This window comes from Scylla paramamosain, chromosome 3 (genome assembly GCF_035594125.1).
Source record: "Scylla paramamosain isolate STU-SP2022 chromosome 3, ASM3559412v1, whole genome shotgun sequence".
Taxonomy (NCBI): domain Eukaryota; kingdom Metazoa; phylum Arthropoda; class Malacostraca; order Decapoda; family Portunidae; genus Scylla; species Scylla paramamosain.
Window position 1 is genome coordinate 21,371,033 of NC_087153.1, and position 24,581 is coordinate 21,395,613.

The following is a 24,581-nucleotide window of genomic DNA, read 5'->3' on the forward strand; positions in this document are numbered from 1 at the left end:
GCACCAGCGGCGACAGAGTTACCGCTTGAAGCCTTTTCTGTATTCTAAGAGGAATAAACCACTACTGAAAACGTCAAATGAAGAATGAGAAATTATTATTCCTAACGAAATATAAACATTCATAAATGTTTACTTTTTTAGAGCTTTCTAATTGGGCCCCGCAATACTTAGCACCACCCCTGATTATTATTATTATTATTATTATTATTATTATTATCATTATTATTATTATTATTATTATTATTATTATTATTATTATTATTATTATTATTATTATTATTATTATTACCACATTTATTAATATTAATGTTATCATCACTATCACTACTACTACTACAACTTACATTCTGACATTCCCAGAAGCCCAAAGCGGGACAGGTGAGGTGGCAGGTCACATACAGGAGCCATGGTGCTGATGAGAGAGACAGGCAGGTGAAATTAGGTTAGGTTGCCTTAACAGAGAGAGAGAGAGAGAGAGAGAGAGAGAGAGAGAGAGAGAGAGAGAGAGAGAGAGAGAGAGAGAGAGAGAGAGAGAGAGAGACCTGTCTTGATATTGTGCAATCCTATAGGAGCAAAAAGAAAACTGCATCCTCCTCTCTCTCTCTCTCTCTCTCTCTCTCTCTCTCTCTCTCTCTCTCTCTCTCTCTCTCTCTCTCTCTCTCTCTCTCTCTCTCTCTCTCTCTCTCTCTCTTCAAAGTAAAGTATCATAAACTTTCCCTAATGTTCCTTATCAACAATTGTCTGTCTGTCAGTCTGTATGTCTCTGTCTGCCAGTCAGTATGTTTCTGGTTCTGTATGCCTCTGCCTGTCAGTCTGTAAGTCTCTGCCAGTCTGCATGTCTCTGTCTGTCAGTCTGGGTCTCTGCCTGTCAGTCTGTGGGTCTCTGCCTGTCAGTCTGTGGGTCTCTGCCTGTCAGTCTGTGGGTCTCTGCCTGTCAGTCTGTGGGTCTCTGTCTGTCAGTCTGTGGGTCTCTGCCTGTCAGTCTGTGGGTCTCTGCCTGTCAGTCTGTGGGTCTCTGTCTGTCAGTCTGTGGGTCTCTGTCTGTCAGTCTGTGAGTTTGTCTGTCAGTCTGTGGATCTCTGTCTGTCAGTCTGTGGGTTTCTGTCTGTCAGTCTGTGGGTTTGTCTGTCTGTCAGTCTGTGGATTTCTGTCTGTCAGTGTGTGTGTTTCTGTCTGTCAGTGCGTGCGTTTCTGTCTGTCAGTCTGTACGCTTCTGTCTGTCAGCCTGTCTCTTTTGTCTGCCAGTATGTCTCTGCCTGTCAATCTGTACATTTCTGTCTGTCAGTCTGTCTGTATGTCTCTGTCTGTCAGTCTGTCTGTATGTCTCTGTCTGTCAGTCTGTACGTTTGTCTGTCAGTCAGCCTGTTTGTTTGTCAATATGTATGTCATTGTCTGTCTGTCAATCTGTCTGTCTCTGTATGTCATTGTCTGTCTGTCAATCTGTCTGTCTCTGTATGTCATTGTCTGTCTGTCAATCTGTATGTCTCTGTATGTCATTGTCTGTCTGTCAATCTGTCTGTCTCTGTATGTCATTGTCTGTCTGTCAATCTGTATGTCTCTGTATGTCGTTGTCTGTCTGTCAATCTGTCTATTTCTCTCTGCCTGCTAGTGTGTGTGTCAGTCTCTAGGTACACCATAATGTTTGTCAGAACACTCACCTCTGCGTCTTCGGCCGGACACGGTCAACACAAAACTGCCTTCCTAACCACCACACAGAGGCCCTTACGTAGATAACAACACGGTATGACACGCCCACCACTGCCAGACTTCCATGCACACACTCACACCCTCCCTCATTTCATACGTACTAACTGATTCTGTATAAGCCAGTATTAACACTGAGGCTTGGGTGGCTATGAGGGTCTATGGTCTGGCATGTAAGAGTTCCGGAAAGTGTTTCCAGGTAGAGGTTAATAATGAGTTTTCTCGTAGTGAAATGCAACATAATCCAGTACTGGGAATTACTTATCCTATCTTGTTTATCTTTTGCGCATATAAATGGGGAGTTGTCTGTGGGTTACCGTCTCGCTTATTATAGTAACGGGGCATATGGAGGAAAGAAAAAAAGGAAAATTACCTTCAGAGAGAGAGAGAGAGAGAGAGAGAGAGAGAGATGGGGGAGAGGTGCTGGGTACTGTGAAACACTCCTGCTTCCCAAAGGCTCCAGATGAAGTTACACGAATTTTCAAGGATGTTTTATATGATTCTAATGACACGTTATCGTCTTCTTCATCAATAACAGGAAAAACACTACTGAAAATCCGACTAATCGATCATCTATGGCCTTGGAGAGAGAGAGAGAGAGAGAGAGAGAGAGAGGTGCACTATCACAACGGCGCATTAGTGGTGAAAGTGCACTTGCTTTCTGATTGATTGATTGATTGATACATTTATTGTTGCATTAATAATGAAATACAACAAAGGAGGAGGACGGACCTTGCCACCCATCCCCTGGGTAAAGACTTAAGGGTAAAGTATCAAAAATATAAAAAATAGATAGTATACACTACAAAAATATAAGTAAATAAATAAATGCAGATATTGCACACCTTATTGTATAAATATCCTACAGTCTGGGAGCAAACGTGGGATATTCCTTGAGTATTTCTGAGAGTGGCTGAGTTTAAGAAATGGTCAATGAGGCTATACAAGTCATGTTGACCTTGCAGCCTAAATGTAGCAATGAGAGGACATTCCGTGACATAATGACGCAGAGTGTGTCCCCTTGGTGCAGCACACAGCACACAGCATTCACCAGGAGAAGCACTGACTTTCCAAAAGTATTTATAGCCTAATTTGAGCCTCATTGCCTCCCTGTCGTGTGATGCAGTGTGTCTCCCATAGGTGTAAGCGCAGCTCTGGCAGACACGTACATAGAGAAGACTACTGCCTATGGCAACAAAGCTCCAACTAATCACTAATGCTACTATGTGCAACTGATCACTAATGCTACTATGTACAAAGTCCTTAATGCTACTCTTAATATAGTCCAGAGTGTACTCAGCTCCAGGGTCCACTGTGTCGTCCTGAAAAGCACATTGAGCAAGGCGGTCTGCCTTATCATTAAGCGGGATACCCACATAAGAGGGTATCCAGGTGAAATGGACCGTGGCACCAGCACCTTCTAAGGCGTGGATGAGATCAAGACATTTATTAACTAGATCACAGTCCATGGGGAGGTAGACTGGAGAGCATACAGTGCAGCCTGACTGTCAACAAAGAAATATACATCCTTACGGAGAGGCGCCACAATATGGAGCGCCTCCAGAACAGCATACAGTTCTGCCCTAGAGGAGGACATGTGTGCAGGGAGCCGCCTGGAAACCTCAGTGTCAGTGCAGCGATTGGCAGAAATGTAGTCGCGGATGAACAGCCCACTTCCGGACCTGCTGCCATAGACTGAACCATCATAATAAACATGAATAGCCTGAACGTGGGGGTACTTGGACAATTTAGTCATGAACATGTCTTACAGCACATGGGGAGGCCAGTCCCTCTTGGGCTGATGCATGAGTGAATATCAACACTGACACGGTGAGGGTTGGAGCGGTGACATAACAACGTTAATACAGGCCTCGGCTATACCTACACTTGTAAGAACTCCCAAGATCTTCCTGAGGTATGGAGTTGTAGGAGTCCGAGGATCACGATACAGGGGGATCAGTGATCCCTTCAGAGAGTCGGAGCCCGTCCATAGCATCCGAACAACATTACGACAAGTAATTTCCTGTATCCTACACATAATACTCGGCAGGTGCAGTTCAGCTCTGAGGACCTCAGTCCTTGCAGTCCTTGGGCATCCCAAAATTATTCTCATGGCTTCATTCTGAACAAGCTCCAGGGGACGGAGCTGGGTGGCACTAAACTGTATTAAAATAGGAGCTGCGTAGTCAATGATGGACCGTACGACAGATATATAGAACATCCTTAGAACTGGAATGCCAGCCCCCAGGCCCCTGTTTGCTAACAGCCGAAGTGGCGCTAGCCGTGGCAGACAGAGGTCTCGAACATAGTGTACAGCGTGGAGTGACTTCCTGAAACTCAGCTGTACACCCAGGTACTTGTGTGTATGAACTCTAGGGATGGGAACATTATTTACAGTGGGCGGTCGAGAGACCTTCCCTTTTGCTTGAAATTTGGTTTCACATTCATTAATTACAAGTCCCATTTGAACACACAATGCTGCTAGCTGTGACAGAGCTAACTGGAGAGTCCTGGGTGTGGGGCACTGGAGGAGTATGTCGTCAGCATAGATGAGGACCTGGGTGCCCTGCGGCAAGGAACAACGCGCAATTTTGTCCATTAAAACGTTGAAAAGCATTGGACTAAGGACTCCACCCTGTGGTGTTCCAAGCTCAAAGACTTCCTCAGAGGAGACTGCACCTTGAAACCAAACCTGTACTGTTCTATTGTATAAATAGTCCCTGCTCCATCCTAAATATCTACCTCTGACACCTTTGAAAATGAATTCATAATAATGTTACACCAGGGGTATTGGTGCGGGTGGCAGCGCTGTGGGAGGTGGCAGCACTGGGAGAGGCGGGAACAGAGAGAGAGAGAGAGCGGAGACACATGGCCGGAGAGGAAGCCAGCGTGTGCCTGCCTGTTGAGTGCCTGTCGTGGCCTGGGAGATTTGTGGTGCCCCTGTGAACTTGTAAAGCAGTGTACTTGCTGAGGATTTGTCAATAAACTTAGGAAATAGTTCCCGTGTTTTTCCCTTGTGCCCTGGCCTCCTGTGTGTGTGTGTGTGCCTTGTCCCGGCGTTCAGTGTGACTCTGCTGCTCTAGTTTCTCGATCCGTGCCCGTGTGGATAACGCCCGCCCGGAGTGAGGGGTGGGCGCAACAATAACATCTTTGTTTGGCCCTGTCGAAGGCACCCTTGAGATCAACGAAAGCTCTGCAGGTAGCATCCTTAATTATAAGTCACTCAACAAAACAATGACTTGTTGAATAACCTTTTAGGAAGCCATATACATTGCCAGAGAGTACATGGCCCACCTTATATATAAGCCTGTTCAATATTACTCGTTCCATCATCTTACACGGATATCTCTGTTATTAATATATAGTCCGAGTTGGCCACCCCTCTTCCCGCTGCTGTAAAAATTATCTATGCCCAGTAAATGGAGTCATTATTGTTACATAATCGCATAGTATAGCTTGTGGGAGTAGGAAAAAAACGGAAGGTGAGAGAGAAAGAGAGAACGGATGTTCTGTAGGGAGGACTATATTTACTCAAGGAGATAAGTTTCATTATTTTATTATACAGTGAGATGCATTATTCATTTAAGATGAAGGGAGGAGAATAGGTTACATTATTATTTTAGTTATTCCAAGAAGTGATTGTTTTGTTAAGTTAGTTTTTCCTTAATGTGTAAAGGCATAGATACTTAAGAAACTTGAGTATTATTTTCTACATTTGTAATAAGAGTAAGGAAAATTTGTGAATAAACCAGAGAGACTTAGGAAAAGATTGTTTCCTTGACGACCTCCAGTTTCCCTTAAGTAACTTAAAAGACGCTCACGTATGTGGGTTTGGGCAGGAGAGGGAAATGATCTATTCATCCTAGCTAGAGTGCTTGGGAAAGTCTCTTGAGAGTCGCAGAACGGCAAAAGGCAAGGTAGAGTGCTTCGCGCATTCCCTGAGAGGCCTATCCCGCCGCAGTGGCGTGCACCGATCCGGAGGAGTTACGACGTCGGGGGTACACTGCTGTCTGTCTTCCCCGTACGCTGAGACGGTGGTCAACAGCAGCCGGTGGTGGTGGTGGCTACTAGGTAGAGTGCTTCGCGCATTCCCTGAGAGGCCTATCCCGCCGCAGTGGCGTGCACCGACCCGGAGGAGTTACGACGTCGGGGGTACACTGCTGTCTGTCTTCCCCGTACGCTGAGACGGTGGTCAACAGCAGCCGGTGGTGGTGGTGGCTACTAGGTAGAGTGCTGCGCGCATTCCCTGAGAGGCCTATCCCGCCGCAGTGGCGTGCACCGACCCGGAGGAGTTACGACGTCGGGGGTACACTGCTGTCTGCCTTCCCCGTACGCTGAGACGGTGGTCAACAGCAGCCGGTGGTGGTGGTGGCTACTAGGCTCCACTCCCCACCCCTCCCCCTGGCATTGTAACATTATTAAAAGGACTGGAATTTTGTATCACTTAGATGAATATGTAAGAGAAAAAGATGATTTAGGCTCAAAGTAAAAAGTCTTGAAATAGCCATAAACTTATTATTTCTTTACTTATTAATAGCATTCATAATTTTTAATGGCTAAAAAAGAAAATTTCTAAGTTTAAAGGGGAGATTTAATATATAGACGAAAACAGTACCCATTGCAGGACGGTTATATGAACTGGCAGCCATTGTTGATGTTGGCATTGCTTGCTGGGGCTGGGAGAATTCCACGATTACAGCTCAAATAGAAGGTAATTACTGTCCCTGAGTATGTGTGAAGTGAGAGATGAATTATACCTAATAGGCTAGTGGAAAATTATATAAGTAACATGCCTTGGATATGAGAAAAGTCCAATTATAGAGGTTCCTTCAGTGCCTTCGTCAGTTCCGGAATGTTTAATTGTATGTTATTTATTGTATTGTTGGAGGCGACTTGAAGGGCGCGGCGTAGTAGTGGAGTGACAGGCAAGGACATTTAAAGATCTAATGTACAGCACAGATGTATATTTCACCACCAGAGGACAGGACACAGTTACCTTATGCCTCGGAAGTCCCCACAGAACACCCTAAGCTTGATATGGCTGTCACAACGAAAAGGAAAGAAACATAAGTGTGAATAAGAATACATAACACCATTCAGCAAGGACTCCCAGCACCACCCCACAACGCTCAGACCAACACCACCCACACGCCACCACACCGACCTCCCTGCTGCCGTGACGCATTATTTAGCGCCTTGCTAACAGTCATCTTCCCCAAGTGGTTTAGTAATTCTAGATGCAAGGAAAGAAAAGGCAGGAGGATGATTATTGTTGTTTTTTATATTTATTTTCTTTGCAGGAGTGAGTGAGGCAGGATGAGTCTGATGGGTGCTTAGGCAGAGAGTCACGCCGCAGGGTCAGTGAGGGGTACGGCCGGCAGTATGGTAACTCCTACGGCGCCGGCAGGTACGGCTAAGGTGGTCATGTAAAAAAATAAAATAACCAGCAAAGGAAAGTAGAATGATTGCTTAAAAACTCAATAAATATGATGAAAAGTAATGAGAGTTTTGGGAATATGGTGGTAATCCTTGCCTGGTAATTTCCAGACACTGACTGCTTGTTTCTGGGCAGAGTGTGATGCCTTATCAAGTTGTTACCTACAGAATGAAGGGACCGGCACTGAGACTAATGAACGGAATTAATCTTAACCTAACGCAAACATCAAAAACACTAGTGCTATTTCAACATTATCCAAAAAAAAAAAAAAATCAAATAACCAGCAAGAAAAAAAAAAGGCTTAAAATCAACAAAACAAGACAAAAAGTAAAGAAAATTCATAAAAGACAACAGGAGAATTTCTTTATGTTCAATGATTCAAAACTTCCCAAACCTTTTATTTATTTATTATTATTATTATTATTATTATTATTATTATTATTATTATTATTATTATTATTATTATTATTATTATTAAGTCATTAAAAACCTCCTCTTCAGGTCATCACAGGAGTACTCATGCGACAGGAGCAGCAGTTGGGGGGCGGTCACAGGGGAGGGGGCTGATGGCGAAGCCATGGGAGGGGGAGATGGTGCCGGGGAGTGGCGGGGTGGCCGGCCGGGTGCTTCAGGGGACGGCCGCTGCTCCGGACATCATGGCGTATGGATAACCTGGAGTCCGAAGTGGCACTTAATATTTTCAATGCTGTGGTGACCAATGTAAGTCTGGAGGGGGGGTGGGGGGTGGCCTAGAGTGTGTTATGTAAGTGTGTGTGTGTGGGGGGGCAGTCAGTGTTAGGGTGTTGACCATTGTGGGTGTGGAAGTGGTGGTGTGTTGGGTGTTGGTGCCTTAGAGTGTGTTGCATAAAGGTTGGGGGTTAAGCTTGGTCTTTGTAGGTGATGTTATGGTAATTGTGGGTCTGTTTGATCTTATTTAAGTATCAAGGTATATTTTTTTTTCATTCATTGATATTCTGTCTATTTCTTTATTTCTTTATTTATTTTTATTTCTTTATTTCTTTATTCTTTTTTTTTTTATTTTCACAACTTTAAAAAAGAAGTAAATGTTTTCTTGGTTTTTCTCAACAAACAACAAGCCAAAATGAAAATAGCATTGCATCACGATATATCCTGTTCATTATTACTTTTCAAACCATATCTTTGCATCAGCCTAAATGTTTCTGGTTTCCTTTCCTCTTGTGCATCTGTTTCCTTCTTTCCCTCTCCTCTCAGCTAACAGAGGTCGTCTTGCATAGGCTGGGTCAGGTTCCTTGGGTGTGTGGGTTGTAACTCTGTCTCCTCACAGAAAGAAGAGGCACAGTGGGCAAGACTGGGAAGGCAGACAGGAGAGGAGGATGGACTGGGTGAGTAACAGCAGTACTAGTAGAAGTAGTAGTAGTGATAGGTTGATCATAGTAGAGATAGCAGTAAAATATCTAGTTGTGTTATTAGTAGTAGTAGTAGTAATAGTAGAAGTAATACCAGTAGTAGAGGTAGCTTGGTCAAAGTAGTAATGGTAATAATAGTGATAGCAGGATGTTATTTAACTGTATAAAAGAAAGATTAAATCCATATATAAAACTTAATGGCAGGACCAGTAGCAGCAGCAGTAGTAGTATTAGGAACACCATGGTCATAATAACAGAAGTAGAACCATAACAATTCACTATATAAAACAAAAAGCACCATAGTAATATAGCATCAACAGCAACAGCAACAGTAGCAGTAGTAGTAGTAGTAATAGTAGCAGCAGTAGTAGTAGCAGTAACAACACTAACTCCAACACTTTACCAACAGGACGACCAGTACTATGGGTCTGGCTGCGGCATCCTACCCACCCCCCAGATGCCCCCACGCTAACTGCCCCGGCGCGACCCTAACATTGGCCCTGCACACTCCTGGGGTGTGGTTGGGGGCTTTGTACTGGGGCGGCCAGGGTGGGGTCGGGGTGGAGCAACAGGGCCAGGGTGCAAGATGAAGAAAACATTACTGGCTAAGAAGAAAATAGGAGCTAAGGAGGTTAAGACAAGTGGTGGTTGTGGTGGTGGTGCTGGTGGTGGTATGAAACCGAGAATAAGACTGCATCATCAGTCTGATGATATTTGGAATATCAATTATTTAACTTCTGCAACACCTGAGGACAAGACAGGAGCCAGGCAGGAGGGTCATAGGATGCCAGTTGGATGTGGTGAAGGATGTTTTTTGTCTGGGAAGGATAATGAGGAAGTGAAATTGAGTTGCTGTTCTGTAGATAAAATGATAAAAGATGAATAAGTGAAATAAAAAAAAAAATGTGGTGTTCTGGAATATATAGAACAGTGGGGCTTAGTGTGTGTGTGTGTGTGTGTGTGTGTGTGTGTGTGTGTGTGTGTGTGTGTGTGTGTGTGTGTGTGTGCGCTGGGGGATGTATCTTTGTTAATTAGAAAGAATATAAGAGATGAATATAATGGTGGGATATATAGCAATTTTTTTTAGTTCAGAAGAAATAAGTTTGGTTTGAGTTTATATATGAATGGGAAAAAGGCTAAAAGAGAGAGAGAGAGAGAGATTTATAATGAACTGGAATGTAAAACAGTACAAAGCTGTAAAAGAAAGGGATTGTTTAGTTTAGATTAATTTGTGTAAAGTAGAGAAAAAAAAAATAATGTGTTTTGAGTTGATGTATCAGTGTAACCTAGAAAATGGAGGAGAAATTATTGTTTCTTTAAATTTTATGTCATTGTAAACGAGAAAATATAATTTTTTTTTTCATTCTATAGATCATTATAAAATTGAAAAATAATATAGCAGTGGTGTATATTATATATATATATATATATATATATATATATATATATATATATATATATATATATATATATATATATATATATATATATATATATATATATATATATATATATATATATATATATATTATGCCATTGTAAACTAAAAAAAGATATAGAAGTAATGTGTTAGATTTTTTGGTTTGGTACATTAATTTCATGGTTAATCAGTTTATACTTCCTGTTGTCATCCTTGTCCTGTTCAGGGTGTGAGTGGGCCAGGACCTGCTACAACTCTTCTGCTTGTATGGCAAAAGAAAGTGGCAGTTTTTACTCTTGATTTCCACCCCGAGATATTAGTCGCTGTATTTGTTGAGGATTTCCACCCCAAAAGTTAAAAATATTAGTTGCTGTATTTGTTGAGGTTCATGTGTGTGTGTGTGTGTGTGTGTGTGTGTGTGTGTGTGTGTGTGTGTGTGAGGGATTTGTACTTCATTCAAGCATCTTTTATTTTCACTACTGTTGATATCTTGTTCACTACTGGAAGATTAGCACTAAGATGTGATTCTTGTTATTTTTAAAGATATTATTGCAATGGTTTTTGTATGATTGCATCTCATTCCTGTTGTACTTTAGAGGGAAAGAGAGAGAGAGAGAGTGAGAGAGAGATTGAGAGAACAGACCCCATTGCTCAAACTAATGGTAAAAAAAAAAAAAACTCACAATCATTCCAAAAAGTATAAATATATTAGTTTTGTGAGTAGAATTTGCCAGTAAGGAAATTTGAAATACATGAGTGTGTGGGAGAGGCAAAGGATATGTAGGGCGGCAGATTAGTGTGTGAAGGATGTGTAGGACAGGCTGAGGATATCCTGTACACTGTGTGAGGATGGTTAAGGATGGTTTGGAAGGAAGGTAGTGTGTGAAGGATGTATTAGGTAGGATGTGTAGGAGTGGGTACAATGTGTTAAGAATGATGTGTATGTTACAGGAGATAAGGATGTGTATTTTCACCACAAGTATGTGTACAGATTGGTGTTAACACAGTAGGAAGCTTTGATTAAGCTGGACCATCATTCCTTGTGTTGCCTTAATAAATGTATGCAAACTGACTGTAAACTCTCTCTCCTTCAGTGTTCATTAGTGTATTTATCAGCTTTTGGGGTCAAGATGTCACTGTTTATTTATTTATTTATTTTTTATTGTTATTTTGTTTTGTCTTATTTTTTTTTCTTTGTGTTGGACAGTTTACGAGTCAGTTCCAGTTTTTGTGACAGTGGATGTGGTTTCTTTCTGTGATGCTTGTCCTTGCCATGCCTTCCTTCCCAGTGACTACCATGTGTAGGCCTGATGGCTCCTTGCAGCTTCCCTTTTGTACGTCCTTATGTTACTCCACACTCGGCTTCTCCGTGTGTTGACTGTTTTTTTTTTTTTTGTGTGTCTTCCTCCATATATAAATAACACACACATTCACACACACACACTTCAGGTATTCTCAGATATTCAGCATTCATTCTTATCTTGCCATCCTTCACACACTCACAGCATCTCCAGGTCTTCACACTCAGCATTCCCCCTCATCTTTCACTCCACACAGTATCCTTCACTCCACACAGCCTGCCCCCTCATCCTTCAGTCAGCCTCTTCCCTCATCTTTCACTCAGCTTCCCTCCTCATCTCTCAGTCCACACAGCCTGCCCCCTCATCCTTCACTCCACACAGCCTGCCTCCTTATCCCTCAGTCAGCCTCTTCCCTCATCTTTCACTCAGCTTCCCTCCTCATCTCTCACTGCACACAGCCTGCCCCCTCATCCTTCACTCCTCCACACAGCATCCCTCATCTCTCACACCATCCAAGCCTTACACATCCACACCTACATCTACATCTCACACCTGCAGCATCCCTTGAATCACATCAGTGCTCCCAGGTGACAGGTGAGCTCTGTTTTGAGAGATTGAATGACTTTTCTAATTCAATTCCTCCATTCTGTTTTTCGTCACCACCACTATCACCACCACCATCACCAATATTTAGGACCTAAATATGCTAATTATACTGTTTGTCATGCGTATTTTTAATTGTGGAGTAGGGAAGTGGAAGAATAATTGATTTAATATTAAGAGCTAAAGTAAGAATTAAGAAAAATAAGGGCTAGTGCAAGAAACTAATAGGCCTACGCGCGGTGGTCCATGTTTCAAACATGCCTGCGTATTTCCACCTATCATCCCTGTCCATAAATTCGTATAATCTCTTAAAACTACCTAATGACTCAGCGCTAACAACCTGGTTTGTTTGTCTCTACCGTGTGGATTAATATATTCCTTAACTATCTCGTTGTATTAAACTGCTTGTAATGGTTGACGTATTCTGGTCTGCATCCTTCATTTGTATCTTATTTGTATTCTTGTATTCTTAAGCACTTCATCTCAAAATAATGGCAAAGATAGTTAGTCTTTGCCATGCGGATAAAATATTTCCTCTAACTACCTCGTTAAATTAATCTGCTTGTAATTGTTGATGTATTCTGGTTTGTGTTCTCCATTTGTATCTTGTTCGTATTGTTAAGCTCTTTGTTCTTTCACCAGGACTGTTAACAAATGCCACAGAGGTGATTGGTCAGGTTCTCATGGGTGTTCTCATTAATGACGCAGGATCCTCACCAAACCATCACTGAGTCATGATAGTGCCATTATCACTTCGTTGACTTTCACTACAGGCTGTAAAACTATCACCCAAGGAAACACACTTGTAAATCCTTAACAGTTTGTACTATACCCTGCTAAAACATTCGTAAAAGCACGATAACTTCCAGTAAATCAAAGGAAATTGTCACTAAACCATGAAAATACCCTTGGAAAACTCAAGTCACCTCATTAATTATAATTTCAATCACTAAAGCCACGAAAACATCCTTGGAAAACCATATAACTTTAGCTCGGGTTTGGTAAAAGTAGTGGAGGTATTTTCTTTTCTTCCCTTTTGTTGCCTCAGCCCGGTGTCCCTCTGATATGGAAAAAAAACAAAAAAAACAAGACATTGAAGCGTTCGAGATAGCGAGAAAGTTCCGAAGCTTCAGCAGACGTGAACTAACGCCTGACTCTAGCCGCGTCGCCTTCTCTACCTCCGTCCGCCGCCCAGGTAAGGTCAGTGTTGTTTTGTGATTATTCTGTTTGCTAGTGGATAATGGTGTGTTCTTGGTGGCGGTGGTTGTGTTGTGTTGTGGGGGGCTTGATGTATCTGCAAGAGCTGGGTGGGGGCGAGGGAAGGTGAAAATTAAAGTATAATGAATCCAGCTTTATTGGTGCTCCGTGTTTGATGTTCCTGTCCCTCATTTGTCGCGTTGACAGTTGACAGGTGCGTTACAATCTCCTAGCGTCATACTGTAACGCTCTGCTGATTCAGGACATGTCAGGTCTCTCCGGGGTTGAAGTGGCAGCAGCAGGAACATGAACACCCAACACTGAGTACAAAGTTATCCTGTGTTCAGTGTAATTACCTTCAGATCATTCACTTTCCCTCGCCCTCCCTGCCCTGCTCTTCAGTGATATGACACTCCCACGACACACGGAGCCACTACCAGGTGACCTGTAATCTTTTAACGAGGTGTAATATTTTAATGGTGTAATCTTTTAACTTGTAACGGCTCGTTTATTGTAATGAGCATTTGGAGTTATAGAAAGCTCAATATTGAGGTGTTTGTATTGGTCCTTGTGTAACTGATTGGTATTCAGGGGTCTTGCATTTTCGTCATTTTGGATTTAGGTTAGCGTAAATATTTTTGTACAAATGTGTCGAGTGACGACCTAGTTTGTTTGCGTCGCTTAATTGAAGTCTTTACTGTCTGTACTCATTGATTTATTTACTAATTGATTGTGCTAAGAGTATTTACTGTTAGGTCATCCCAGCCACGTGCCGCCGCCTCGCTCCGCTGCTTCACAAGGCGCTCCACGCATGCCACAGCCAGCCGGCGCTCCCTATTGGCGGCCTGAAGACCCACGCACCCCAGCAACAAGGTGAAGGCTGTGCTCTGGCAGGTCGCTCCAGCTTGCCATCATAGGTGCTAGCCTGCCCTGAGCGCCCTCCTCTCTGCCTGTGACGCGCCGGGGATGTCTGGCTGGGTGAGTGGCTCAATTCAAATAGATTGTTTCAATTGAACGTTGTTCTCGGTTAAGAACTTTTTTAAATCGTTTAATTCTGATGTTTGGTTATCAAATAGTAAAAATCCGTCTTTTTAAATTGGTTTGTTTCCAGTTCAAATCCACCTCGTCTGTCCTGCACAGATGAGTGGTGACGCTGCAGTGACCTCGCAGACTGGCGGCGGCACTCCCCTGCAATACGTCCCCTACATTGCTGTAACAAAGCAGCCGTGTGAGCGACTCGTGGGCTGGCGCGCCGCCGGTTAATGATGTACGAGAGGCTCCCAAATATATATTATTTTTAGTTATTTTTTTTAAATGAAAAAAAGTTTTTAATAAAAAAAAAATATATATGTATAGTTTTTAATAAAAACTAAGTTTGCTCATATCTGAAAAATGGTCGTGGTGTTTCTCCGGAGAGTCTTCGAGGTATTTTGTAAGCGAAACGAGTAACTGCACGTTTTGAGTAAAAACGGTTTTGTTGAAAAGTTGAAGCTTCCACACTCTGGCACTCGCCAACCTCTCTATCCACTCCCCACAGCTGGCATCGTATTCACATCCAGGAAAGGGAAATGAACACTATTATTGTATTTTGTATATATGCATAACGAACATTATTGCATTTTATATATATATATGCATAAAGATAGATAATTATTGCATAATATATCTATAATTTCACACAATTATAGCCTCCTATCTACATAATGTACAGGCCCCCTATGCAGGGTGAGAGGAACTAAGGGGGGCGGGGATGGACGCGAAAACCAAGATGCCTTGATGTTGATGGGTTTATCGCAGGCGATGAGGTGAAGCAGAGACAGCAGCAGGGCGGGGGCGAGGCCAGCTCCGGCAACACCGCCCTTGAGATCCCACGGGGGGTTGGCTGCAAAAGAAAAAACCTGATAAGAAACCTCTGGAAAGGGATTGGGGATATGTTCTGCAAAGGAACATTTGAGATGCCTAAAGGAAACCTCTGCAAAGGGATTGGGGATATGTTCTGCAAAAGAACATTTGAGATACCAAAAGGAAACCTCTGCAAAGGGATTGGGGATATGTTCTGCAAAAGAACATTTGAGATACCAAAAGGAAACCCCTGCAAAGGGATTGGGGATGTGCTCTGAAAAGGAACATTTGAGATGCCTAAAGGAAACAAACGCTGAGCAAACAGCCTAAACCTCTGAACTAAATACCCAAACACCACCCATATCCCCTGCCACCACCCTCCTACTTTCCCTCCCTTTCATTTCCTTTTTCCTTTTTCTCCTTCCCTTCCATTTTCTTGCCCTTTCTCCCCCCAACTGCCATACTCTCCTCTCCTCCCCTTTCCAGTGCTCCCATCTACCCTTACACCTTATACTCTCCTCTCCCTCCCCATCCCCCAGACTCGCTCTTATACTCCTCCAGCAGTGTCTCCTCCTCCAGGCTCCCGCAGGTCCTGTAGGGCAGCTTCTTGGGGCGGTCCGGGTCAGGGTACACGCCCCTGATGGTAATGGTGGGGTGGTCCAGATTGCGGCCAGCCAGCACGCGGGATAAGTCCAGCTCAAGACGACCTGCGCTGGGGCCTGCGTCAGGAGAGGAGAAGGGTGAGGGGAAGGTGTGTGTGAGGGTGTATGGGAGGGGAAGGTGTGTGTGAGGGGGTATGGGAGGAAGGAAAATGAGTAAACTAAATGAAAGGAAACTTTATTAATGTGATGCAATTATGAAGTAAAAGGAGGAGAGAAGTTGATGAGATGATGATGAGAGGAAGAGATGGAATGAGGGGAGACTGAGAATAGCGACACAAATGAGGACTCACCGTGACCGATGAGATGAAACAAGGAGAGGGACAAAAGAGGAAGAAAGACTTAAATATGACTGATAAGGAGAGGTATGAAAGAGAGAAAAAAAAATAGACGAAAGGAGGTGATTGGATGAGAAATGAGAGAAAGGAAACGATAGACGAAGGGAGATAGAAATGAGAAACATGAAAAAGGAAAAGAAAAAATAGGCTAAAGGGCTGAAATGAGAAACAAATGAATGAGGGAAAAGTAAAATATAAAAGAATGAATTATCGGAATATAAAAAAAAAAGGAATATTGAAAGAAGATAATCAAAGAAAGCTGACCAATAAACTAACTGAAGGACTGACTAAAGAAAACAAAAATCTCTTATTCCCTCCCTCCACTACCCCACCCACTCACCCATGAAGTGCACCACGAAGGTCACGCACTGCTGGTCACTGGACAAGGTCACCGTCTGGAGATCAGCTGCTAGGAACCACTTGGACGCCCCTAACACCTCGCGCATGTCCATCATGAAGGTAGGCCTGGAGGAGGAGGAGGAGGAAAAGGTAAATGAAAGGGAATATGGTGGAAGAGGAAGAAGGTGAAGAAAGGAGGGAGAAAAATATGGGAGATGAGAAAAGGTCACATTTTTTATCTATCTATCCATCTATTTATCTATACATCTATCTATCTATCTGTGTCTCCCACCTTATCTAGCTTATCTATCTATACATCTATCTATCTATCTATCTGTCTACCACCTTACCTAGCTAACATCAGTATTGCTGTAACTCTCTCTCTCTCTCTCTCTTTAATCCTTCTTTCTCTCTTTTCCTTTCACTCTTTTCCTCATTTCCTTCCTTCTCTCTATGAAGTATGGCTTCCACGTGTAACCCGCCGTACACACCTGGACTGGAAGAATTTCACACCTGCGTCCACACCTACAGGGTTTACGTACACGGACCAATTGTGCCGCCGCGTCTGGAAACGTGCACAGACTCAATGCGTACATGATTGTTTCGTCAAAACCGCTGGGTAGAGAAGGTCGAACGTTGCATTCAACTTATTTTACTAAGTCGATCCAACCTGAGAACAATTACCTAACTAACACAACATCACAGGGCATAACACCACAAATTCAAAGTATCCAAACTCATACAATGCTAAATGTTCAGCCATCAAACTAGAAAATTCACAAAAATTATCTAACCTAAACAAATATTCACTTACAATATTGACCAAGCAGCGGTAAATAGCCCACAGTCCTGGGCACATCACACAGGCATGGTACACAGCTTCCCCGCAAGCTCAGCGCCTGGCACAACGTGTTAACACGCACACACACACACACACACACACACACACGCAGCAGACCACCCACAGCTGCGAACAGCAATCAAACAAATTTTCATGGAACGGCTCGAGCAATACCAAACACGTATCTGCATCAGCCGTATGGAACAAAACAATACAACCTACAAATCACGTGTCTGTACTGCACCTGTACACAAAGCTCCACTTTACATGACATACCAAGGAACAGCAGGGAACCAACATGGGCCATGTCACACGGCCGCCACACCACACATACCCTGGCGGAAACAGCCACCACAGACAACTGACCTGCGTGGCAGTGCTGGGTGCTGGCTGCTGGCGCCGGGGTGAAGTAAGAAACAAACAAAACGCGACATGCGCACTGCAAACAGTAATATTAACAAAAAGTAATCGAAAGTAAGTAAGAATAATACACAAACTAAATTTCGTGATACTTTTACGAAACAGTGATCAAACACGTACACGCACATACGTACACATAAACGTACGTATTTTGTTTCATTGAATAAGAAAATAAAATAAATAGCTGGATAAATGGATAATATGAAGGATAACAAACACTGAATGAAAGTACAAGGAAATAAGAAAAAAAAAATGCGAGGATAAGAAAGTGGAAACATGAACGTAAATTTGAGGTGATAGAGAGGGAAGTGAATTGTGAAAGGCGACATGAATAAGGTGACGAAGTTCAATAAAGGAGGTAACAAGAGAGGTAACAGAAAATTAAAGAAAAGATAAATAACAATAAAAGAAGAGAAAAAAATGGTTAAAATAGAAACAAAACATAACAAAAATATAATCGAAAAATAACAAAGACATCCCCCTTAAAAAAACAAAGAAAGAAAGAAAGAGAGTAAAAAAAAGTTATCAAAGCACAGAAAAAAAAAGAAAAAGAAAAACTCCTGAAAACAAGCAAGGCGTTCCACTCACCACTTTTCTGTTGTTCCTGCCGGGGTGTTTCAAGTTCACCTCCATGAAAGTCTCCCCAACTGACGCTGTGTGTGTGTGTGTGTGTGTGTGTGTGTGTGTGTGTGTGTGTGTGTGTGGAAGGTGAAGGGATGCGTTGTTATTATTGCTATTGTTCTTTATATCGTTGTTGCTGTTGTTGCTTCTTCTGCTGCTGCTACTAATACAATAATAATAATAATAATAATAATAATAATAATAATAATAATAATAATAATAATTCTCTCTCTCTCTCTCTCTCTCTCTCTCTCTCTCTCTCTCTCTCTCTCTTGTTTTATCTCCTCTTTTCGTCTTCCTTCTTCTCTTTCTACTACTAGCACTACTACTACTACTACTACTACTACTACCACCACCACTACACAAATACAATTGTAAGTATTGCTTAATACCACCACTATCACCACCACTACTACCACTACTAATACTGCTGCTGCTGCTGCTGCTGCTGCTGCTGGCACCTCTCTGCTAATAGAGCTAATACCACAACCACTTCCCCTCTCTCCTATTGCCACAGATTTCAGAGCGCTAGGCAGGCATTCCGACTCTCTCTCTCTCTCTCTCTCTCTCTCTCTCTCTCTCTCTCTCTCTCTCTCTCTCTCTCTCTCTCTCTGTGTATTTAGTATTCGCATTTTCTTCTATATTGTTTTAAGTCTTCCTTCTTGTTATTCTTATTCTCCTCCTCCTTTTCCTTCTCTTATTTGATTACACACTTTTCTATTTCTTTCGTAATTTTCCTTCTCCTCCTCCTCCTCTTCCCCATTCCCTTCCTCTTCCTGTTCCTCCTCTTCTTCTTTCCTTCTCTTGTTCCATCTCTTCTCCCTTTCCTCCATAGTTAATTCTTTTCGATGCTTTTTCTTATCTTTCTTCCTTCCCTCCTTCCTTATTTCCTTCCTTCCTTCCTTCCTTCTTTTATTACTTCCTTTCTTTCTTTCTTTCTTTCTTTCTTTCTTCCTTTCTCTCCGGCGAAATTTAACCTCATTGTTGCAGCGCTAAAGTCAGTACTCTCTCTCTCTCTCTCTCTCTCTCTCTCTCTGCGCTTCATCTCCATAGAAATCACCGTTAAGTGCGAACATAAAGATTTGGGGAATTAAAACACAATTAAGTAAGACTCGGGAATCTTCTTATCTTAACTTTTCACTTAATCCCCAAATGAGAGAGAGAGAGAGAGAGAGAGAGAGAGAGAGAGAGAGAGAGAGAGAGAGAGAGAGAGAGAGAGAGAGAGAGAGATTAGATAGATTAGCAAACGAATTAACTTATATACAAACAGACAGACAGACAGACAGGCAGACAAACAGAAAGACAAAGGACAGGTGATGAACAGGAAGGAAACAAAAATAGAAAGGAAGAAACAATTAAGAGAACAAGAAGAGAAGACAGATAAAAAAAAAAAAAAAACAGACAAGCAAAGGAAAAACCTGAGAGACATGTACACACCGAATGACAGACAGACAGACAGACAGACACACAGACAGACAGGCAGATTAAGACTTGCTGCATAAATGAATAACACACGACAAAATAAAGCAAATAAAGAAGGTAAACTATCTCACTTCAGGATGGAAATTAAAGAAAAACTCTCTCTCTCTCTCTCTCTCTCTCTCTCTCTCTCTCTCTCTCTCTCTCTCTCTCTCTCTCTCTCTCTCTCTCTCTCTCTCTCTCTCTCTCTCTCTTGTACACCAATCAATACATAGTTAAAGAGAATGTTACAAAATATTTTTACATATAATGTATCACTTTACAGGCTAAAGGGAACATTTTTAGTGTTTCCTATCTAAAAGCCTAACTCTAAATGTTACTAACAATTGTTACTCTGGTGCTTATGGCAACCAGATGTTCACACATTCCTTGAATTGCTGCAGATTCATTTCACTGAAGTCTATCTGTGCAGCAATTACGGTGTTCCATAGTTTACCATAATGATGGACGTACTGGCGTTGATGGTGCCAAGTACGGCATCGACACTGAAATAATTCAGCAGGCATTAAAGTGACAGCCCAGGTGGTCACTTGTGCCCGCCGCAGGGGCTGGCGGAGAGCTTGGAGATGCGGGATTCGCTGTTGCTGTATTTTGTACATCACAGCGAGGCCCGCTACGTCCCTGCGATGTTGAAGGGAGTGGAGCTTTGGCTTATTTCTGCCTCCACTGTCCTTTATGAGCCTCACTGCCCGAGCCTGTACCCTGTCCAGGAGGGAAAGATGCCTGCTCGCCGCTCCTCCCCAAGCAAGGCACGAGTACTCCAGGGAGGAACGAACTTGAGCCTTGTACAAGATCTCCAGGCCTTTGTCGTCAAGGAGCCTCCTGAGTGACGCCAGCTTACCCGAGGCCTCCCTGGCTAGACGCTCTATGTGGGGCCTGAAGGTCAGCGCGGAGTCATATGTGACCCCCAGTACATCCATCTCGTCTTGCCGCCGTATAGCTTGCCCCTCAAGGCTGAGTTGGAGGGGCGTCCTCGACCTTGAGATGATTGACATCTGTGTTTTGTTTGGGGCAAATTTTACTTGCCACTTGCTGCCCCACGACACAATGCGGTTCAGGGTGACGTTCATGTGGTCGGCCGTGTCAGTCTCCTCCCCTGGGCTGTAGCTCTGAGCCAGCATGAGGTCATCAGCATAATCTCTTACACTGGGGATTAAGTGCAGGAGGTCGTTTATGTAGATGTTCCAGAGCAGGAGGCCTAGACAGCTTCCCTGAGGAACACCTGATCTTACTGCATGCTGTTCAGACTCCTGGCCATCAATGACCACTTTGAGATTCTTCTCTCTCAAGTAATCACCAAACAGCAACAAGAGGGGCCCATCCACACCTGCTGCACGGAGCTTTGCAAGGAGACCTGCATGCCACACCTTATCAAAGGCCCCTTCGATGTCAAGGGCAACAACTGCAGTGGCCTTCCCTGCGTCCAGAGCAGCACTCCACTCCGAGGTGAGCAGCAGGTGCAGGTCAGCGGCCGATCTGCCCGGCCTGAACCCAAACTGCCGGCCACACAGTAGGTGGTGCTTCTCAAGGTGCTCTGTGACTCTTGAGGCCACTATGGACTCGAGCACCTTGCTGAGCACAGGCAGCAGGGACACCGGACGATAGTTTTTAGCCACTGTTTTTTTTTTTCATTTTTCTTGTGTACTGGCACAACACTAGCCACTTTCCAGATACTTGGCCACCTACTGGTCCGTAAGCACTGGTTGAATATCGTAGAGAGTGGGCGAGCCAGCTCATCAGCACACTGGCGAAGAAAGTGTGGGCTAACGTTATCAGAACCCACTGCTTTTGTCACGTCAAGTTTTGAAAGCACTGCCTTCACTTCCACTTCACTCGTTGTGGCAAATGATAATTTTTCTTTCACTATGTTTGGTAGTGAGGGTGGAGGTCTTTTAGGGTCGGAGACGCACATCTTATCAGTGAAGTGCTTGGCCAGGAGGTTTGCTTTATCTCGGGCAGACTGCGCTATTGTACCGTCATCCCGGTGGAGGGGAGGAATGGTGTTCCCCCTAGACACACCTTGTTGCTCCTTAACAAGACTCCACCAGCATTTGGACCCCACCTGGCCTCCCCGCAGCTTCCTCTTGAGATCTGTCACCCATTGGTTAGAAGCCCAGCCTTGAGTAGCCCTCATGTGGTTGGTTGCTTCCCTGTGTCGCTGTCTGTTCCAGGCTGTGGGATGCCTCTTAAAGGCGAGCCAGGCATGGTACTTTGCGTCGGAGGCAGCTCGACATTCTGGCCCAAACCAGGGTTGGTCTGATCCCTTGGCTTGGTGTGTGGAGTGGGGCACCCAGCGGTCCTGCAGGGTGTGAAGCAGCTCGGTGAACTGCCCCACCTGTTGGTCAGTGTCTCCACATAACACATCATCTCAGTCAGTAGTTTTGAGGGAGGCTCGCATAGCCTGCCAATTTGCCTTCTCCCACCTCCACAGTGTTCGAGTGTAGCACTCCTCACGCAGCCTCTTGAAACTAATCCTTGTGAGGACTGCCACATGGTCCGAAGTGCCTACAAAGTCTAGGGAAGAACACTGTATGGTATCGGAGGGAAGGTCGGTCACGACTGGATCGAGGGATGATCCAGAGCGGTGGGTGGGAAAGGTGACATGGTTGTGCAAGTCGTGCACAACCATGAGTGTGTTAAATGCTTCGCGCACTGTGTTTTGGTTTAAATCACCAATAATTATCTCATTTTCACACTTATTTGGTACCATCATTGCGTCTATATTCACTGTCAGGTAGTCAATGAGTAAAGTACCCTGTGACGGGGGGCTATAACACCCAACACACAATAAACCTTTCCCGTTTGTCTGTCTGTGACTTTTAACACTAGTAATTCAAGCTCCTCGGGCACAGGATTGGCCGGTTCAATGACCTTAACATTGAGCGTTTCTTTGTAACAGAAGGCCACACCTCCATCTTAGGTCGATCGGTCCTTTCTTTGCCAGGCTCTCTCTCTCTCTCTCTCTCTCTCTCTCTCTCTCTCTCTCTCTCTCTCTCTCTCTCTCTCTCTCTCTCTCTCTCTCATCATTCCTTCTTTCTCCTCCTTTCTGTTTTCATCTCGAGACTTTCCTTCTATTTATTCATTCATTGTTTGCTCGTCTTAGTTCCTTCCTTATTTCCATCACATCACTCCTTTCTCTTCCTCTCTATCTCGCTCCCTTTCATCCTACGTTTTTCTCCTCCTATTTTTTCTCCCTCTCCTTCCATTTCATCTCTTTCTCTCGTCCCTTGTTTTGTCATTTCTCCATCTTCTGTTATCAAGCTCTCCCTTCTTTCCTCTCTCTCTCTCTTTCTCTTCCTCTCTTAATCTTTTGCCTCATTCTTCGTCTCTCTCTCTCTCTCTCTCTCTCTCTCTCTCTCTCTCTCTCTCTCTCTCTCTCTCTCTCTCTCTCTCTCTCTGCCTTTCTTTCCTTATTCCTCATTTGCTTATCTTTCTTCCATTTTTCCTTACCTTTCCATTTCTTTCTTGCCTTCATCTATCACTTTCTTTTCTCTATTCTTCTCTCTTCTATCCCTCATTTACTCCGTCTTTCCTTCCTTCTATTCCTCCCTCAATCCTTCTCCTTCTCTTCCTTCTTTTATTCTTCTCTCTTCCATCTCTTCTCTGCTTCCTACTTCTTTGATTCCCTTTGTCCTTTCTACCCTTCCTTTCTTTATTGTTCCCTTCTTTATCCCTCCCCATTCCTTCCTTTTCCTTCTCTACCTCTCCTCCCCCTCAATCGTTTCCTATTTCATACCTCCCTCTCTCCACCTTCCCTTCTCTCCATTCCCCTCATCCCTTACCAAGCTATACTCCCTCTCTCACTCTCTCTCCATTTCCCCATTTCCCTCCCTCTTCCCCCTTCTCCCATTCCTTATACACTTACACCATCCCTCCCTCCTCCCTCCCCTCCATCCTTTGCCAATCCGCGTATACATTCCCTCCCTCCCTCCTTCCTTCCTTCCCGCCTTCCATCCCTCCCCATCCCCCCTCCCCACTCTCCCAGGACATTAAACCTTCCCCTTCTTAATTAGCTTCGGAATGCCAGTTCGAAGCTTCATTTAAAAATTTTCATAACGAAGCAGCTGGTCGAGGCTTCAAACCCAGGAAAGACCTCTCTCTCTCTCTCTCTCTCTCTCTCTCTCTCTCTCTCTCTCTCTCTCTCTCTCTTAACCCCAATAATACTTACGAGTATGGTACAAATCCTCATCATAACAACAATGATTGCGTATATCAATAACAATAGTAGTAGTAGTAGTAGTAGTAGTAGTAGTAGTAGTAGTAGTAGTAAGAGAGAAGCACCCTGCCAACATGTATATCCTAAGAGAATAAATAAAAAAAAAAAAGCAATTTATCTTTATACCTTGAGATGAAGTTGCCAGCAGGAGGAAGAGCAGCAGAGACGAACTCATCATGGGCGGGTGTTGGCGCCTGGAGGAGGAGGGAGAGGAGGAGGAGGGAGGAAGATGAGAAACTTGCAGAGGAAGAAAGGAGATGAGAAGAGGGCGATGTCCCCTTTTCATGACTGACAACGAAGCCAAGAGAGAGAGAGAGAGAGAGAGAGAGAGAGAGAGAGAGAGAGTAAACCTTCCCAGCGGCAGCAGCATGCACCACCACCACCACCACCGCCACCTTCACTATCACTGCCTGTCGTCTCCTCGCAACTTTACCAGCGGAAGGACAGTCAACCTAACTACACGTCAAGTTTGTTTCTCTCAGAGAGACTCCCTCGCCTCGCCAGACATGTTTTCCTGAGTACATTGCACGTAGGGAGGTGGCAGAGGACCCAAGATGCCCTGCTTGCTCCAACGCGCTGCTCGCTATCTTCACTACTGGTCTCCTGCGAGGGACTGAGTGGTAAACATGATCTTGGCGCTTGTGCCTTTCGTCTTTCGTGGTCATCAGGGTCTCTGGGGCAAATTTATGGGTGTTTTTTTTTTTCGATTTTTTAAGGGTTTTTGGGTTCTTATATTGTTTTTTTTTTCTTGGTTTTCGTGTTTTTTTTTCTTTCAG

General features: G+C 43.8%; 2 protein-coding genes and 1 long non-coding RNA gene across 6 annotated transcripts; 1 reads left to right on the forward strand and 2 right to left on the reverse strand.

Annotated features, from left to right (window-relative positions):
- Positions 1-12,982: 12,982 nt before the first annotated feature.
- Positions 12,983-14,443, forward strand: LOC135116367 (uncharacterized). 3 transcript variants are annotated; one of them, XR_010276257.1, is made up of 3 exons: positions 12,983-13,053; positions 13,806-14,028; positions 14,191-14,443. It is a non-coding gene; the product is annotated as an uncharacterized LOC135116367 (long non-coding RNA). The 3 variants fall into 3 exon arrangements; XR_010276261.1 differs by having other exon boundaries at positions 13,025-13,048; XR_010276259.1 differs by lacking the exon at positions 12,983-13,053 and adding an exon at positions 13,466-13,490.
- A 143-nt stretch (positions 14,444-14,586) lies between these two features.
- On the reverse strand, positions 14,587-17,440 carry LOC135116359 (uncharacterized). 2 transcript variants are annotated; one of them, XM_064033735.1, is made up of 4 exons: positions 17,346-17,440; positions 16,230-16,354; positions 15,446-15,611; positions 14,587-14,932 (listed from the first exon to the last, which is right to left on the reverse strand). In XM_064033735.1, exons 2-4 carry the CDS (start codon positions 16,342-16,344, stop codon positions 14,839-14,841), a joined length of 375 nt encoding a protein of 124 aa, XP_063889805.1. In that variant the 5' UTR covers positions 16,345-16,354; positions 17,346-17,440; the 3' UTR covers positions 14,587-14,838. The 2 variants fall into 2 exon arrangements, with proteins under 2 accessions (XP_063889805.1, XP_063889815.1); XM_064033745.1 differs by lacking the exon at positions 17,346-17,440 and adding an exon at positions 17,043-17,144.
- Positions 17,441-19,930: 2,490 nt separating this feature from the next.
- On the reverse strand, positions 19,931-22,302 carry LOC135096428 (uncharacterized). The gene is made up of 3 exons (XM_063997932.1): positions 22,003-22,302; positions 21,290-21,888; positions 19,931-21,161 (listed from the first exon to the last, which is right to left on the reverse strand). The coding sequence occupies exons 1-3, from the start codon at positions 22,300-22,302 to the stop codon at positions 19,931-19,933; spliced, it is 2,130 nt and encodes a 709-aa protein (XP_063854002.1).
- Positions 22,303-24,581: the final 2,279 nt, after the last annotated feature.

Bases quoted from the DNA above. Each gene is read 5' to 3' on its own strand.
- LOC135096428 (XM_063997932.1), bottom strand. From the start codon at position 22,302: ATGATGGTACCAAATAAGTGTGAAAATGAGATAATTATTGGTGATTTA. The intron at 21,889-22,002 runs GCAAATTGGCAG...CACACCCTGCAG, and splicing joins CACTGTGGAGGTGGGAGAAG to GACCGCTGGGTGCCCCACTC. The intron at 21,162-21,289 runs GTGCTTACGGAC...GCCTGTGCTCAG, and splicing joins CTCTCTACGATATTCAACCA to CAAGGTGCTCGAGTCCATAG.
- LOC135116359 (XM_064033735.1), bottom strand. From the start codon at position 16,344: ATGATGGACATGCGCGAGGTGTTAGGGGCGTCCAAGTGGTTCCTAGCA. The intron at 15,612-16,229 runs GTGAGTGGGTGG...CTCCTGACGCAG, and splicing joins CTTCGTGGTGCACTTCATGG to GCCCCAGCGCAGGTCGTCTT. The intron at 14,933-15,445 runs GTATAAGAGCGA...TTTCTTTTGCAG, and splicing joins GAGGAGACACTGCTGGAGGA to CCAACCCCCCGTGGGATCTC.